The sequence below is a fragment of the Electrona antarctica genome (genome assembly GCF_951216825.1).
Source record: "Electrona antarctica genome assembly, chromosome: 18".
NCBI classification, from domain to species: Eukaryota; Metazoa; Chordata; class Actinopteri; order Myctophiformes; family Myctophidae; genus Electrona; species Electrona antarctica.
Window position 1 is genome coordinate 28827038 of NC_136799.1, and position 18470 is coordinate 28845507.

At 41.3% G+C, this 18470-nt stretch overlaps 1 protein-coding gene across 1 annotated transcript; it reads right to left on the reverse strand.

The window, feature by feature from the left end:
* Positions 1 to 2155: 2155 nt before the first annotated feature.
* On the reverse strand, positions 2156 to 7222 carry ctsl.1 (cathepsin L.1). The gene is made up of 9 exons (XM_079527785.1): positions 7117 to 7222; positions 6589 to 6697; positions 5771 to 5913; positions 5129 to 5326; positions 4721 to 4912; positions 3544 to 3709; positions 3070 to 3175; positions 2739 to 2842; positions 2156 to 2284 (listed from the first exon to the last, which is right to left on the reverse strand). The coding sequence occupies exons 2-8, from the start codon at positions 6686 to 6688 to the stop codon at positions 2743 to 2745; spliced, it is 1005 nt and encodes a 334-aa protein (XP_079383911.1). The 5' UTR covers positions 6689 to 6697; positions 7117 to 7222; the 3' UTR covers positions 2156 to 2284; positions 2739 to 2742.
* Between the last annotated feature and the right edge of the window lie 11248 nt (positions 7223 to 18470).

The following is an 18470-nucleotide window of genomic DNA, read 5'->3' on the forward strand; positions in this document are numbered from 1 at the left end:
TCCCCATGATGCACATTAGCACGGGGTACCCAATATGCATGTTTTAAGATGTGTGTGTGTATTTATGCAAGCTTGAAGGCAAAATAATTGAAACTTCAGAAGACGTCCCCATGATGCACATTTAGCACGGAGTCCCCAAGATGCATGTTTTAAGATGTGTGTTTATTTGTTTGTGTGTGTGTTTTTATATGGCCCCGTGATGCACATTAGCTTAAAGTGTGTTAAATGTCCCCATATATCACAGAACTGAAAGTGTGTTCTAAATACCTACTATCTATCTACTATTTAGTATGACTGTCTTTTATTGGTTTGGGTTTTATTGGTGTGTATTTGTTAACCCCCTGCACTGCATGTTTTGTATTGATTTTATTGTTGTATTGCACAAGTTGTTTTTCGTGCTAGGCCTGTCCCCTTTCTTTCCCCAAATGTATTTGAGCTAATTATATACTTTTCACTTTATTATCTTATCTCCCTTACTGATGTATTGCCCTAACCTTTTAATATATACTGTGTAGTTATATATAAATAAAGTTGTTACATTTTCCACAAATGCCTCTCGTACATTGTTCCTGTTAAAGGGGAAGTTGGTCAAAGTTTACACTCTAGGGGTTCCTCCTGCCCCCTCAACAAGCGGGAGGTGGCGTAGTCAGGATATTAGTACCAATTTGTTCGCTTGTACAATTAAAATTGTTGTTCTACAATTTATGTGTCATTTATTTATGTCAACATTGTGCATTATCTATGTCAGGGTTGGGCAACTTTGATGATGGAGAGGGCCACTATATTTTCAGTCACTCCAGGGGGTCACAATGCATATACTGTCAAAAATAGCAAAAATAGCAGTCTACAAGCTCAAAATGTGTTGTGCTTTGATGCGTTTTGAGCTTGTAGATTGGCTATTGGAAAACTGAATTATGTTTTAGCTATTTTTGAATTGGTTATGGTTTTGAATTATTATTATTATTATTATTATTATTATTTTCCCAAATGGATTCATATGGTATGTTACCTTAATAACTTAATTACAAATTCATTGGACATGAAAGAAGGCAATAACATTTTAATACTAGTATTAAGTCATTAAGGGCGTTTTACTAGTTAGTAATTACACTTGTTGCAAGGTCCCCATTAATCACATTAGAGCGGACCTTGTGTGAATTATTTAAATGATATTCAAATGAGGTCCCCATCAACCATGTTAACCAGATTTTTCACAAGTCCCCATATGGCATGGTCCAGCAATTACTTCATCAATTCTGATATTTAAAGTCGTGTATAAGCTTACAAAGCCATAGTTGTTATACCTGATTTTTTTCATAGCTGTATAACCTTTAGAAAGGGTGGTCCCCACGAGGGATGAAAAAAATGTTGGTCCCCACAAACCACAAAAACCAGTATGTGTGTGTGTGTGTGTGTGTGTGTGTGTGTGTGTGTGTGTGTGTGTGTGTGTGTGTGTGTGTGTGTGTGTGTGTGTGTGTGCGCTAAGAATAAACACCTTGTAGATCGTCTATTTTAGCTATAATATATATATACATTTGAATGGGCATGCCCAAAATAGGGACTCCTATTTTGAAATAGGAGTGCCACAATTTTTGTATTTTTCCAGTTTTTCCATGTGTCTATGAGGTGACAGTACTTCATTAGACACCCTGGAGTCGTTTTTATGTGCAATGATGTATTCCCTTTGTATTTAAGGTTTCTTCCTGGAGGCTGAACCCTTGACAGTCAAACGTGCCAATGAAAAAAACAGTAATATAGTGACATCACATTATCAGCCCCTCCCCTAACCCCTCCCCCTTTATCATACAACTACAGCTGTGGGTGTGGCTTAAGTTCAGGTGAATCACCACCCATCACCACCCACCAGGCAAACCAGGAACCAGGCATACTTAATGAACTGGTGGGGGTGCCCACATAAAAACGACATTTTAACAAATACTGTACACTTTTTTGAAAAAAATCTTCCTCCTTATATAACAATAAGACCTGATGATCATGTTTTAGGGTGGAAAGAAATCATGGCACTCCATGACATGGCTATATCATTTGACATTGGGCAAAACACACCCATATCAGCAATATCTGTTGTTAAACGCATTAAACAGACACAATATTAAAAAGCAACTCACTTTCAATTCACCTGTTTATTTTTATTTTCTAAATGTATTATTTATTTACATTCTTTAAAAATGTATTCTTAGTGTGTAAACAGTATAGGCCTTGAAATAACAAAACAGAAATGAGTCATTCCATTTCCTCTTCAACTCTCAATGACTTCCCGGACCTGTAAAGCAGCAAGAGACATGAAAGATAGCCAAGTTAATGGATTGTAGTCTTGGCTGTTGACGTGCACGCACATGCACTCTCTTCAACATGCTCACGCACAAAGTACAAACACACTCACACACACACACAAGACTATGACTAAAACTAAATCTAAATTTGCTAAAATCACACTGCCTCCTTGTAACCATGTGCACAAATTTTGTACATCCACGTCCCCGACATGGTTACTGAACAAACACTCTAGGAATGATTACTGAGTGATCGGCATTAAACATATCTCTTACAAACGTATGCTGCCTTAAACAACGTTAGACACATAAAGGAGTGAAGGCATTTATACTTCATCTGTTGAGAACATATTTTCAAGAACATGGGAATGTTAAAAAATCATATTATTTTGTGACATGTTTGTAGGACAAAGTATAAGGCCTAATACCCACTGTCCTTCTCACCTGTTCAGACCAGCGGGTAGCTGGACACTGAGGCAATGCCACACTGGTTGTGCTTGTTTCTGCTCATCATGATGTAGCCCTTGTCTCCCCACACCAGTCCCCAGCTATAGAGAAACACACATTTCCACAACTATTAGGACTAGGGCAGTGGTTCCAAAATCTCTCTGACACAAATCTGAATATATAGGAATGACCTTTAAAACAGCTAAATCCTGAGCGCTCGTTTTACTCTGAGGTAGTAAAAGTGGAAGCATTAACACTGAGGATGTTTGCAGTGTAGATTATTCTATTGGACCATGAGTTTACCTGTTCTATTGGACCATGAGTTTACCTGTTCTTGACCAGCCAGTAGTCCTTTCCACTGTCAGTACCATAACCCACAGCCAACACGCCATGGTCCAGCTCAGAGCTGCTGCACTCAGGTTCATCATACACACCTGCAGGGATCGCACGCACGCACACACACACACACGCACGCACGCACACACACGCACACACGCGCACGCACGCACACACACACACACACACACACACACACACACACACACACACACACACACACACACACACACACACACACACACACACACACACACACACACACACACACACACACACACACACACACACACACGCACGCACGCATGCACGCACACACGCACACACACAGAATTACACATTAACTCAGCAGGTGGAATATGGAAGAGAGGAGGTGATTTTGAAAGGGGGGAAAATATAATTGGTGACTGCATGGATACATCTTCAAAGGGTCTGCTCACTTGGACAGTCTAATATGTAATCTCACCTGATTGATAGAGCTGGAATGATGAGTGTCCAGCGTCGATGGCTACTGACACTGGTCCGATGGTGGCCACGGCTTCCTGCAGATGATCTTCACTACCTGCAGGGATGTCGACGAAGCCAGTGCAGGTTGCTCCGATGGTGTTAGGCTTGAAGCGGCAATCTCCATCCTGATACACATGGGGGGGGGGGGGGGGGGGGTGAAGCCGCTGGGGTCATCAACACGTTTTCCGTACACAGACAAATGTGTCCGTGGCACATTTTAGATTCTCTATTTACACACCATTATAATGTCCTTATTTTGATCTTAGACCCAATTACTGAATGTCAGACTCCAGGTGTCCTTCAAAATATGTATGACACTTGTTTACTACGACACTATATGGCATATTAGGAGTCTAACTAGTACTAGTGGCTCTCAAATGTTTTATTTGCAAAGAGAGAAAAAAATAGTTACAGACATGTTATGGTCATTAGGGCTAGCTGTGTTTCTGGTAATATTATTGTCCACTCATTTTGTATGTCCGTGACACATTTTTACAACAATGTAATACGGAATAGTTATGATCTCTGTAAAGCAGGAATTATTTACTTTGCAAAATGGTTATTGTTTCCCTTTCACTTTTCAACAGGAAACAAGAATTTTAAGTTGTATTTGCTCTGGGGTTCTGCTGTGTGCTTATGCAGCCACAAGGTGTCAGCATTCTACAAGTGGAGAGATGTTATTTGCACAAACATGTATTCAAAAGGATATACCGGTACTGTAGTATACCAGAGTTTGTGTTTCCACAATAAATTGACCTGGCACCCTTATCTTTCATTTTACTCTTCAACATCTGTGTTTGGTTCAGTACAACATGATTAAATCATTCTCAAAACACAAGACCAGTATTTCTAAAGGTTATGAGCAAAATACTCACTACAAAAACAACTTAAGTGAAAGTAGAATTAAACATTTCTTTCTTGTAAAGAAAAGACTCTGCCTCAATGTATTTTTTACTGGTGAAATAAAGGTATATATTTTAGAATGTAAGGATAAAACTATTCAATTACAGTAACACGATTACTTGTCAATTACAGTGACAAATCTTTTAATATTTGCACTTTCCACTCCTGGTTCTCAATATTCACTGTTTTGCTACTAAACAGTTCAACCAGACAGCTTAAGCACACTGACTGACCTCAGCCTCGTACGGGTAGGAGTCCTCAGTATCCAGACCTTTGTTGGCCTTGATGTACTCAAAGGCCGAGTCCATCAGGCCTCCACCACAGCCCATGTTGCCAAAGCTTCCGGAGCAGTCCACCAGCTGCTGCTCACTGAGGGAGACCAATTTCCCTGTTTTTCTGAAGGTCTGTCCCTCTAGAGAACCAGTCTATAGAGACAAGACAGAGACAAGGAGAAAGAGTGGCGGCCATGAGAGGCATAAGACACCCAGAGGTCGGTGGTGATCGTTACTGTTGCTCTAGCATTGGTACGACAGGATCTGAACATTTCCTCATGGGGTGGAGCTTATATAGGTACTAAATAATAATTATCATTGCATCTGAAGTACCACACATAACACATAATATGCCTGCACAAAACATACTGTGCTGAAAGCCCAGCAGGAACCGCATTGCTTCTGGTCCTTAACGTCGGTGACACATCCCTTGTCCCTCCAGTCCACAGTGGTGGGCAGGTCGGTGACACCTGCCAGAGGGAGATAGGCAGAACCACGGCGAGACGTGGAGGAGTTGAAGGAGCCCAGGCATCCCAGGGAGATGAGGCGTCGGTACTCTTGATTTTCCTGTCGATGGGGTTTTAGAATTAATTGTCAAGTAGTTTAATTGTATTATCGCCGTTATTATCTCAAGGCATCCGAATGACCAAAACCATGTCTGCGTGATTTGTCACTCAGGTCATTTTGCTCAAGTGTTGAACAGCGTCATGTTGATATAAAATGTTGCTATAGTAATCTATCCATAAATCCAAGTAAATCTTCCTGTCTGTCTGTCTCGAGACTGGCCTCCAAAAATGAGTACTTGCACTAAGTACTGCACTAGTAATACTGATAATGTAAAGTTAACAGATGAAACCTACCTAGAACTTAAGCAAATTCTCTCTCTCTCTCTCTCTCTCTCTCTCTCTCTCTCTCTCTCTCTCTCTCTCTCTCTCTCTCTCTCTCTCTCTCTCTCTCTCTCTGTTTGTTTCTCCACTCGTGTTAAAGGACACTTTCTCTGTCTGTTTTTACCATGTCAGCAAAGAAGGTCATGCCCAGGCGGAAGGACTTGATGTCCTGGTCGGCCAGCATGTTGTGAACCAGCACCAGCCTGCGGTTGTTGAGCCATGCCTCTTTATGCCGGGCCTCCTCTGATGGGGAGCTGTACATCTTTCCTGGAAATATAACATTCAGAAAGGAGAAAGGGTTGTCGTTATGACTGTTGTGATCTGAAATGGGTGGCTGATTTTTATAAATAGATAATTAAATGAAACATTTCCCGATATTACAGCAACAATGACACAAAGACAGCTACAGTATGTAGGCCAGTCAATCTAAGGTTTGACTCAAAATAAATTGCAATAGTAATCGTTCAAGGTTTTTTATGATCCTTAGGGTCATCCAAATAACATTTTTTTAATATTGTTATATAGGTTGTTAATGGTACCCAACTTTCAACCCCTGAATTTACCATGATCCACTAAATATTATTTGGATGACCCTAAGGATCATAAAAAACCTTCAACGATTACTATATTTCTTTTGGTTCAAGCCCCTTTTTAGCTTAGATTGGCTGGCCTAATGCTTCAGAGAATCTTGCATGTCTTTAGATAAATTAACACATTCCTTTGTACCAAGCACAGCACCTGACATAACAAAATGGAACAATTTGCTGTGTGTGATAATGAGACATGTAGCATTTGAAGACCTGTGGCTACACCGTGAAGGCCTGAGTGTACAAATGTACACTAATGTCCTTCCAATCCATAGTGTTCATTTACTGGAACTCAGAGAAGAGAGAACTCATGATTTTGCGGTGTAGAGGAAAGAAAGGCTCAATGAGGTCTCACCGAATTTCAGTTTCCATGCGTGGAACTCAAGGTCCTCCAGGGAGATAATGGCAGCGCTGGCCACAGCCAGGACGGCAGCAGCGACTAGCAGGAACTTCATTCTGACAGACTGACAGACTGACAGACAGACAGACAGACTGCTTTTGTTTGAAGCTGAACTGAAACCTTTGCTGACTTTCCCATGCATTTCTTTGCATCTTAGTCACACACATTCTTTTATCATTTTTATCAGATATGTTTCTCGTTTTTCTCGTTTTTCTTCTTTGCCAGAAGGGCACCTGCACCATGCACATCAATTGTGTATGTTTGCCTCTATCTCTCTACCTGTGCTTCAGTGTGTGTGTGTGTGTGTGTGTGTGTGTGTGTGTGTGTGTGTGTGTGTGTGTGTGTGTGTGTGTGTGTGTGTGTGTGTGTGTGTGTGTGTGTGTGTGTGTGTGTGTCTGTGTCTCTGTGTCTCTGTGTGTGTGTGTGTGTGTGTGTGTGTGTGTGTGTGTGTGTGTGTGTGTGTGTGTGTGTGTGTCTCCTTACCTTCCAGTACAGGTGATGGAGAGTTGGTGTGAATGATGTTCTTATATAGCTGGTTATGGTTATGGTAGGTCAGGTGCCTGTCAGGAGACAGAACCTCATAAAAAAAGAAAGGGAAAGAGACGTATCAGTCATGTATTGAAAAAAGGGAATAGGGAATAATTACGTTTCAAAAATGTTTTTGTCATGTCACTGTTCTGGGGAAGTATTTGTTTTCAAAAGAACATTGAGTCATGTATTATACCCTGAGGAAGAAGTGAAGCTACATGGGTTGTAACCCAGTTCTGTTTTAATATGCACATTCATTATATTTCACCAGTGCCTTGGAACTTTTTTATTTTGTTGAAATGTTGTAACACCTAACATTAAGCACCTTCATCACATGCATTTGGAATTGCTTTCGTCATAAATGGAGCCATGCCGCCCATTACCATGTGGATCCTGAGATGCACATCATTATTATTATTTATTCTATTTTTAATTTTATTCAACCGAGAGTGAGAATTATCCTGGCATCTCAGGTACATGCCAGGTGAATGACCAACAATGAAAGCAATACAGGGTTTTAGTTATGTGGGGGAGCCAGAGGGAGGTGAGCTCCCATATTACGACAGACAGACTGCAATGATGTAGTGCGTGCGCGCGTGCGTGCGTGCGTGCGTGCGTGCGTGCGTGCGTGTGCGTGCTTGCGAGAGGGATCATCACATGACGGGTCTAACAATTTCACACAAACAGACAGACATACAGAAAGACAGACAAGCACAACACACACACGCACGCAGAGAGAGAGAGATGGCACATGTTTTTCTGTTATTTATGTATTTTAGTAATTTTAGAGATCCAGAGCTCAGATTATAACCCAAACCCTGATATCAGGGGTTCCTGAGTAACTGGGACAGAGAGCCCTGTTCTCAGGTATTCCATGCTTTATCTAAGAACAACTTGGAGAGTTCTTGTGGTCTCTCGCTCCTGTCACATCCAGTCCTATATGCACAGGGTCATGACCTTTGGCACCATCCGGTTTCTGGTTTGACCCAAATTTTTACCTGAGATTCAGTTTATCAATGGTAAACATTTAGCTGATGGTAATGGTCAGTGCTTGCACAGGAGGTTTCATATCTGGGTAAAATAAGAAAGTGACAGCTTTAAAACTGAGCCTTTTTGAAAGCGCAAAACGTAAAAATCCCACTTTTAGCTTATAAATGAGTGGGGGGAAAAACAGATCTTATATAATAAAAACCAGTCCTGATACTTGATTTTGGAAAAGTGGAATGGCTGTAATGTTATACTCTTTCCCCCTCATTTAATGCAGGTGGGTCCCATTGAGATGAGTAGCTCTTTTACAAGGGAGCCCTGGCCAAGAAAGCAATGAGAAGAACATCATAAAATAAAATAGAAAATAAAACAAAGCAAGAACACAAATTACATATTCAGACAAACTCAAGTAAAACAGCTGCAGACCTCAGTTTTTAACATCTGAAGCAAACCTTTTTAAAGAACCAAAAGGATTAAGTGCTTCAGTTTAATGCCTTTCTGGTTCTGATTCCAGGACGATGGAGCATAAAAACTAAAAGGCACTCTTGATATAGGTTCCCTATATAGCGTGCCAAAAAGGAAATATTAGTATTAGCAACAATGGTGTCTAAAAAATAGAGAAACGGCCCTGCCTGCCTGTAATGGCATATGCTTTGCTTGCATTAATGTGCCATTAATGTGCCATTAATGTGCCATTAATGTGCCATTTTGAGATCTGTTTCACCATTTAATTTGCTAGATGATCTGCATTGTGCATGTGGACATGGACATGCCCAAGTAGCTACATAAGTGAAGTTTCTGCCAAAGTTCCACATCAGGGAATACACAGGTGTGCAGTGAGAACACATGTTTTTTCCTGTTAAGTTCAAAAGCATTACCAGTTGTTTACGCTGGCAGTCTCACCGTGCTTCCTTCCTGTCTCCAAAACCCATATTTCCTGTTTGCAAGCGTTCCAGTGAACTTCGGTATGCAAACTTTTACTTCATGTCATTGAAGGATCACTGGTTGTAATTTCACACATAAACGCTGAGTGGGATTTTATGTAGACACTACAGATGTCAGGAGACTGCACAGTCACAAGACAGACGTGAGTCAATCAAAATTGGTGTGCAGCTTTTAACAGTCCACAAGCATTTATCTGTGCTGTTATTACTGTATTACTTCTTATTCATTCTTATTTTATTTAGTTGTTATCCTTGGGAATGGTTTGATTTGGTGCCGTGGGAAGAAAGGGTGGGTAAGGATTGGTCAAATACTTGTGGCCCACAGTATGCCCTCACCATGTATCAGCTATCTTATTTGTTAGATTCAATATGTATTGTGTATTGTGTGTTCTGTGTAGTATGACATTTAACAATTATGTACCGGCATTTGCAAATGTATTAATTTGTTTACAATGTTTGTATGTGGACCCCAGGAAGACTAGCTGCCAGCCTGCCACCAGCTAATGGGGACCCTTAACTTTTTTTGCCATCTCCGTATATATCATGAGACATTATATGCCAACTCTATATATATCCGCCTGAGTTAATAAAACTCAAATCAAATGTATGCTTGTTTTAACTTATAAAGGATACCAGTAATTTTATGGCCACTATGGTAACATATTTTTTCTGACTGCAGTATCCAATTTCAGCCCACTCAATAATAGTATAATCATTGGGCAATGACTGGCTGTCAGTCAGCCTTGCTTGCCGATTTCTGATTATCAGGAGGACAGTCTACTGTCCGTCCTGTACCAAAGCTTTTGTTGCAAAACTTATTCCGGACCATAAAGGACCTATAAAATCGGAGATGTTGAGCCTAAGCTAAACATTTACAAATGTCACACTCACTCCTATTCCTTATCACTTTCTCACATGTAAGATTAGTCAGCAGTATTTGTAAGCACGTGTTTGCTGTAAGTACTACTATCTCTCTCACACACACACACACACACACACACACACACACACACACACACACACACACACACACACACACACACACACACACACACACACACGAAGGTAGACAGAGTGATTGATCGATTGATTTATTGATCGACAGACAGACAGACAGACAGACAGACAGACAGACAGACAGATCGAGAGGGGGGGAGCACATGCCCTTCCAATACTCATGGCACATGGTGTCCAGAACTTTGGAGAATTCAGGTACACAAATGCTTAACTCAAGCAAACATTCAGGCATAAAGTTTAATAACACCCGCCTGTATAATCACAACATTTACCACTGCAGTCAACTGACAACACGGTGTGCCAAGTGCCAACTCAATAGTAAAATGACAAGTTCAACTGTTCATGACTGTGAGTTCATGGACAAAGGTTGTGTGTGTGTGTGTGTGTGTGTGTGTGTGTGTGCGTGTGTGTGTGTGTGTGTGTGTGTGTGCGTGTGCGTGTGCGTGTGCGTGCGTGCGTGCGTGTGCGCATGTGTGCGTGCGGAGAGGGTGATTGGCCATTCCCTGCCCTCCCTCAAGTCCCTGCAGGCCTCCAGAGCGCTGAGTAGAGCAAGAAAAATCATCGCCGACCCCTCCCACCCTGACCACGGCCTTCTCACCCGGCTTCCTTCTGGGAGAAGCTTGCGGCGGGCTGCTGAACACTACAAAAGCCCACCACAGACTAAGTTTTTTCCCCTCAGCTGCTCACCATTACATCACCTAATCGACATGAGTTAGACTTTAATATATTAGCGCTCCTCACTTCACACGGGTGTGATTTTATTTATTCTATCTTCCTTGCACAGTATTGTCTTGTGTCTGTGTGGGTTATTTATCTGTTATTTGTGAAAAAGGAATTGAATGCACACGACAATGCCAAATTCCTGTGTGTACATACACAATGGCTAATAAAGGTAACTGAATCTGTGCGTGTGCGTGTGTGTGTGTGTGCGTGTGTGTCACACGTGCACATTCGCAGCTGTGTGTGGCCTTGGTCACAGATATGGGCCCAGGCTTGCACTGGTGTCCATTACTATCAATGCTTTCCATTCTTTTATCTGGCTCTTTGGATTAGGTGAACCATTTAAGACAGTCAATCAATGCTGAGCTGTAACCTATTATATCATTATTTTGTTAAAAAATAGCGGCAAGCAGCGATAACAGGGGCCAAGCAATAAGAAAAACAAATATATGACATACGCACAATAAGCCATAGAAACATAGAACACTGAAGTTGAGAGAAAGAAGACCATATTTCAATTAATGGGGTTAATATTATAATTAACAAATGAGCATTTTTAAATAGCTGGTTACACCTCTACTGTACTGTACTGTACTGTACTGTACTGTACTGTACTGTACTGTACTGTACTGTACTGTACTGTACTGTACTGTACTGTACTGGCACACCCGAAATCATCATATGTACAGTTCATATGTGCGTGTGTGTTTGTGTGTGTGTTACGTTGCTCACAGGTGGTGAAAAACAACCATGCTGTTTTCGTGCTCAGACCCAGGCACCCAGCCACCCAAACTTACATTGATGAACTGACAAAAGGAACTGAAATACCAGGGGATATTGACACAGGGAAAACGTGGCACAGGTGAACATAACTTATAATCAACACTGGGTTAGGCTGGGGAACTAACAGGACAATTGATTGATTGATTGAAATATTTATTAACAGTTTGCAGAATTACAGTACATTTCAAGCACAAACTCTTGTTAACTGTGAGTGGACGACCCAATAAAGCATTACACTTGTTTACGGTAAAGAGGGTCCACCTTGTTCAATTCATCAAAACATTTAGAGACGTACAAATAGACACTTCTATATAGCCAAAGAACAGAACAGGAATTCATCATAAAGGAGGTAAAAATCACACCCGTGTGAAGTGAGTGGTGCAACTCCATGTGGGGGTGGGGGGGGGGTTCCAGACCCACAGGAACGCACCCAGGGTGCCGGCCCAATTCCGACGAGCCGCCCCGCGTCCGAAACGGTTGAGAAATGACAGAGTTACCGTGTGGGGGCCCCTCTACTGTACCCTACTGTACTGTACTGTACTGTACTGTACTGTACTGTACTGTACTGTACTGTACTGTACTGTACTGTACTGTACTGTACTGTACTGGCACACCTGAAATCACCATATATACAGTTAATATGTGCGTGTGTGTTTGTGTGTGTGTTAGGTTGCGCACAGGTGGTGAAAAACAACCATGCACCCACACACATAGCTCCATAAGGGAGTGGTTGCACCACTCAAATAGGGAAAAGAAACATACAGTGAGGGGAAAAAGGGATGGGTGGTGGGGGGGATTTAGATTTTACGGGGGCCAGTTTCGAATTACAGCCGTCCAATACTCTGTAGGTGCCCTTTGGAAAAAAAACACTAGGCTAATCACAGTACTGGTGAGACAACACAGGTAACAAAAGCAACAGAAAAAACAAAACATACTACAAAATAAAAGTACACAAGTGTAAAGTAAAACTCTAAGAAAAAAGGAAAACACAATCCTACTATAAATGCACCACGTCTCTGTGTGTCTGCATGTGTGTGTGTGTGTGTGTGTGTGTGTGTGTGTACGGTATAGTGTAATGCACGTAAAGGACCGTTTGCCCCACCGACTTCTATTTTGACACACGCGTTCCACACCCCCGCAGGGACTGCAGTGCCCGGTATCGAGTTGGTCGGACCCACGGTTCTCCAGAACCACCACAAAAGGCTCTGCTCAGGCTCTGCCAGTGGGCCTAATCAGCCTAAATCCCCTCACCTGTGCAATTTCCAGCCTCTGCCTCAGCCAATTGATTGCCATGGCAACCCCACACCTGACACTTGATTAGTTAACCAGTCCACTTTTCACAGTTACCGAAAGTCAGTTTGCCCTCTTCAGACACAGGCAGACAGGCAGGTACAACAGAGATCTCCATGTGGGACACAGACAGACAGTTAAAATGGGTGCTATGACAAGTTGACAACAGGTATTATTCGGTTCCAAAGTTGCATCGTTCTCAAGTAGGCCGGTGGCCGACGGGCACGTACAGGTCTAGTACTCCCAAATCACAGGAAAACACTAAAACCAAAACTAAGAACAAGGCACACATAAAAATACAACATGGAGACATGGTGACATGGAGTATAACATTTCACGCCAATGACGTCCTGGGCCGTGATGTTCGTCAGCGGGTAGATGGCCAATGTGGCAATGCCACACTGGTTGCGCTTGTTCCTGCTCATCTTGATGTAGCCATTGTCTCCCCACTTCCGTCCCCAGCTATAGAGAAACACACATTTCCACAACTATTGGGATGTGGTTCCAAAATGTTCCAAAATGTTAATATGGAAGGTTGGATAAAGTAAGAACGGAATTTAATTATGGTGACCGTGAGATAAGAATAGATCTCTACCTTTTCTGAGCATATAGCATATTTCAGGTCAATAATGGCCTGACCACTAGGCCAAGCCTACCTGGTCCGGGCATCTAGGCTGCTAATCCAGCCTCACAGTGTGTCGCGGTTTCGACTCTCGATCCCGTCGACCTTTGCTACATGTCACTCCCCATCTCTCTTCCCCCATTTCCTGTCAGTGTACTGTAGCCTACACTATCAAATAAAGGCAGTTAAAGCAAAAAATAAATCTATGACCGATAAGGGCTTGATATAATTTGTTGTGCGTACTACGGCATATTGTCGTGCAACAAATTGTTCATTTCCAAGCCTTCCCCCCCACGCTTATTAATTCAAATATTTTTTGTAATGGTCTTATGAAAATGTATTTAAACATTTTAATACATTTATCATAGGTGTTTTATGTATTTACATTTTAAAACGTGCAGACCTATTATACCATATGGACCACTAGTAATCTACGTGTTTGAGAAACAAACAACAGGTTGCATAGAAGACAATGCAATGCATAACATAAAACAAAAACCTTAGCCCATATCCCCACCCACCCAACACAACAGTGGTCCCCAGGTTAATTCTTAGTCAAGGTGGTGGTCCCTGGTTCACAATCAGTTGAAAACCCCTGATCTAAACAATAACAAACTGTCTGACTGGTGAAATAAGAATATGTATTATCTAAACAATGATAATATAACAAGCTTCTGTCTTAATTTGTTTAAATCGCTCTGGATTAAGAGCGTCTGCTAAATGCCTAAATTGTAAATTGTTAATTTACATCACTGGACACTGGACATTGATATTTTCCATAAATTGCACACGGGTGAAGCCTTGAATTGATGGATTTCTTCTTTTTTTAAAACAAAACAATCTCCATGCATTCAAGGCTTTATGAAGATGTGTAATTGATCGAACATAAGTAATTTTTAGGGTGAACTACTCCTTTAACAGATGGCTTAAAGGGTAAGACCACTTTTGTAGAGGTTTGGGTTGTGTAGTTATCTTGCCATGATGTAACTCCAAATGTGGACGATAAATAAAAAATCACACCCGTGTGAAGTGAGTGGTGCAACTCCGTGTGACGGTTCCCGGGGGGGGGGGGTTCCAGACCCACAGGAACACACCCAGGGTGCCGGGCCGGTTCCGGCGTGCCGCCCCGTGTCCGAAACGGTTGAGAAATGACAGAGTTACCGTGTGTTGGTCCCTGTACTGTACTGTACTGTACTGTACTGTACTGTACTGTACTGTACTGTACTGTACTGTACTGTACTGGCACACCCGAAATCATCATATATACAGTTAATATGTGCGTGTGTGTTTGTGTGTGTGTTAGGTTGCGCACAGGTGGTGAAAAACAACCATGCTGTTTTCATGCTCATACCCAGCCAGCCAACCAGCCAGCCAGGCAGGCAGGCACCCACCCACACACATACGTCCGTAAGGGAGTGGTTGCACCACTCAAAAATAATTGCTCCAGTGATTAGAAATTGATAATAATCAAAATATGCTCCTCATTGACTTACATTGTACGCTGAAACAGCTCTCAAAGTCACGCTTTTAGTATGTAAACAAAATCATGGTTTTATTTATTTTTTTATAAAAATGTTCAACTTCCTGTTGATTTGTCCATTTTTATTAGGAAGAAACCCCGGTAGGTTCCGTAAATCCGGATCCAGATCTTCAAATAGTAAAATCAACAGAAAGTTAACATTTTTATTAAAAAATGCTCTATATTGTCTAAATCAACTTTGTTTGTCTTTGTTTACATACTAAAAGAGTGACTTTGAGAGCTGTTTCAGTGTACAACTACAATGTAAGTCAATGAGGAGCATATTTTGAATCATCAATTTCTAATCACTGGAGCAATTTGTTTTTTATTTATCGTCCACATTTGGGGTTACATCATGGCAAGATAACTACACAACCCAAACCTCTGCTAAAGTGGTCTTACCCTTTAAAGCCAACCAAACTTGTCATTTTTAATTCATACTATTTGTTTTGCCTTTTGTACTTTTGAATACAAAGCATTCTAATCTGATATGATTGGTTAGAATGAAGAAGTGGTGTGATCAGACCTGTGGAGTGATGCTCGTAAATGATGATACACGTTTACAAGGAATACGGAAACAAAACCCCATGAAAAACCCCTGCACATTATCTGGATGTTTGGTGAAGGTGCAGTCGAAACTGTGTTTATTATAAAATAGGCCTAGACATTATAACTGGATTAAGGGCAACATAACAAGGCAACGGATCCTATGAGGTGTGGAGTCAGTAATCAGTGGTGTGGTGGTGATGGATATGTGGAACATGGTGTGGTGCATGTGTGGATGGAAAGAGTTTGAGGTTTACTGTAAATGACTGCTGATGACTGTTATGGAAGAACCACAAGAGATTTCATCACCAGAAACAGCTATTTTAGGGGGTTCTCTTCCCTATAGAGGAAATAGTCAAGAAACAGTAAAGGGGAGCTTGCAAACAATCTTAGACAAAATGGTTTTAACTGCAATGCTGTTTGTGTGTGTATTATTCATTGCAGTTGTGTACGTTTAGCCAAATTCAATAATTTTCGGTCCTTTTACTTTTTCTTTTTGTTTTGTAATTCCACTTTAAGTGTTATTTATTACATTATTAGTGTGGAAATGGGAGACTTTGACCATGGCATTAACTCACCAGTAGAGGGCACCATTGATTCAATGCTGGACTGTAAACCTGTTTATTTGATACAGATTATCTGGGGTACTGACACTGTACTGTGTAGCCTACCTTTGGCCATTGTTTCATAACTGAAGAAACAACATGAAAGAATTCACACTGCAACAAAGCATTGCTGGAGCTAAATTAGAATTATCAGAGCTAACCTTGAAAAATAAGTAGGCCTTCGTGCTAATGATGGCTGTATGTATTGAATTGATAGGCCTATATATTCTCCTCATACAAGGGGGTCTTTAACATAGCATTAATGATGTTGCCATCTGAACAACCCGATGCAGCAATGTTTTCATTAACCCAGATGCATTTTATCTGCAGTGGGTAAGTAAGTGATGTACTGGCAGGGGAAATGCTATCCCCGGGAAACTGTAATTTTATTACTCTACATGTGTTTCCCCAGCTTAGTGCCAATCAAAAAGTTGGCTTCTCTCAAGTGTGGTTCTTCAGACATAATAGCAGTCTTAGTCTAGGTTGTCATGCTGCTCAACATACCTCAGCACATAATCTGATTATTTGATCAATAACACGGCAATGCTCTGCATAGCCAGGATAGCTGTCGACTTCTTTGGTTTCACATAGCAGGCATTCAGCACTCGTTCCCACTTTATAGGTGACAAAGTGTGAATACAATGAGGAATTCAAATGGCAGGTCTTTCAAAGTGAGGCTGAATGGAGGAGAACAGTTGAGTTCAACCTTGATAGCCTAACATTTGTGACTGACTCTCAAACACACGTTTGCTCGTTTATTAATGGAATAAATAAATAGGAAATGTCCTCGAAATAGAAGGTGTGCAAAAGTGTACCTAGGGAATATTATATGTCAAGTGATTAACCCAATAATTAGTCCAAGCTGACAACTCACTAAGTAGTTGACCCTTGCAACGTGTTATGTCTAATATGGCTATATCCATAGATCTAAATATAGATCTATAGGTCAGACTATATACGTCTCATGTTCAGCTATATGCTTAGCCTATATTACCAATGTCGTTTACCATATCCCACCCTGCTGTAAAATGACAAACCTCAGCGGTTTGACCAAAATATCTGAAATTGCACCTTACTGTACCTTTGCACATGGGCCTTACTGTTACTGTACCTTTGCACATGGGCCTTACTGTACCGTTGCACATGGGCCTTACTGTACCTTTGCACATGGGCCTTACTGTACCTTTGCACATGGGCCTTACTGTACCTTTGCTCATGGGCCTTACTGTACCTTTGCCATATGCAGATTTTTCACTTTTCCAAAATTATTGTGAACTCGGGTGAGAACGGGTCTTCGATGCTTTTCAGGCCAAGAACCCTTTAGCTAAGAGATCGAGAGATGAAGCAGGGACCCCACAAATGTATAAAATGGTTTTACAGATTGTGATATACTGTGTATTGCCTGAAAATGCACTGCACTAAGGTAGACTAGGGGGCCCTAATGAGTAAAGGTGAATGGTATTGTATTGATGATGTCATGAGGTCAAGTGATAAGAAAGAGGAAGTAAAGAAGTGAACAGATGGTATGAAGCTGCCTTGGAATACAACACAGATCAAACATTTTCACATAGATCAATGACTTATTTTACTAGAGTGGTGCCCGTTGGGCTCTGGCCTACTTGGATCGATGCAAGTTCGAAATGCATGCCCCGCCCAGTTATGATGCCTGTGTCCCTTTTATGCCCATATATGGAGTTCTGTATCAGGCATGCCCAAATGTAGTCTATGTTGTCAGAACATCATTGTGATGTCAGAACAGGCCAGCTCTAGGGGTGATCAGGTGTGATCAATTGGCTAACTTGGGCCCTGTCCAGAGCCTCTAGAGCGGTGCCCGTTGGCACTGGCCTACTTGGAACGATGCAAGTTGGAAATTAATGCCCCACCCGTTATGTATGTGTCCCTTTTATGCCCATTAGGGATGTTAATAGTTAATCGATTAATCGCCATTACGAAATTAGTCGGTTAAACTTAACAGTTAATAACTAGGCTAATCGAATTAATCGAAACGTTTCTGCTTTTGCATGTGATGTGACAGACCAAGTTTTAATTTGATTTTATTTCTCATAGAAAGATGCCATTGCCTGGCCCTGTATCGCAAATGGTCAAATAACTACCCATTTAATTAAGGAATATAATATGCCTTTTGTATTCTTTCTGTATATCAGCAAAGTGTAGATTTTTATGTTAGACATTGAGGGAAATTAAGATTCTCCAACAATTTTTTTTTAACACCTCTTATCAACTAAACGGTTAATCAATCGATAAGCTTATCAAAA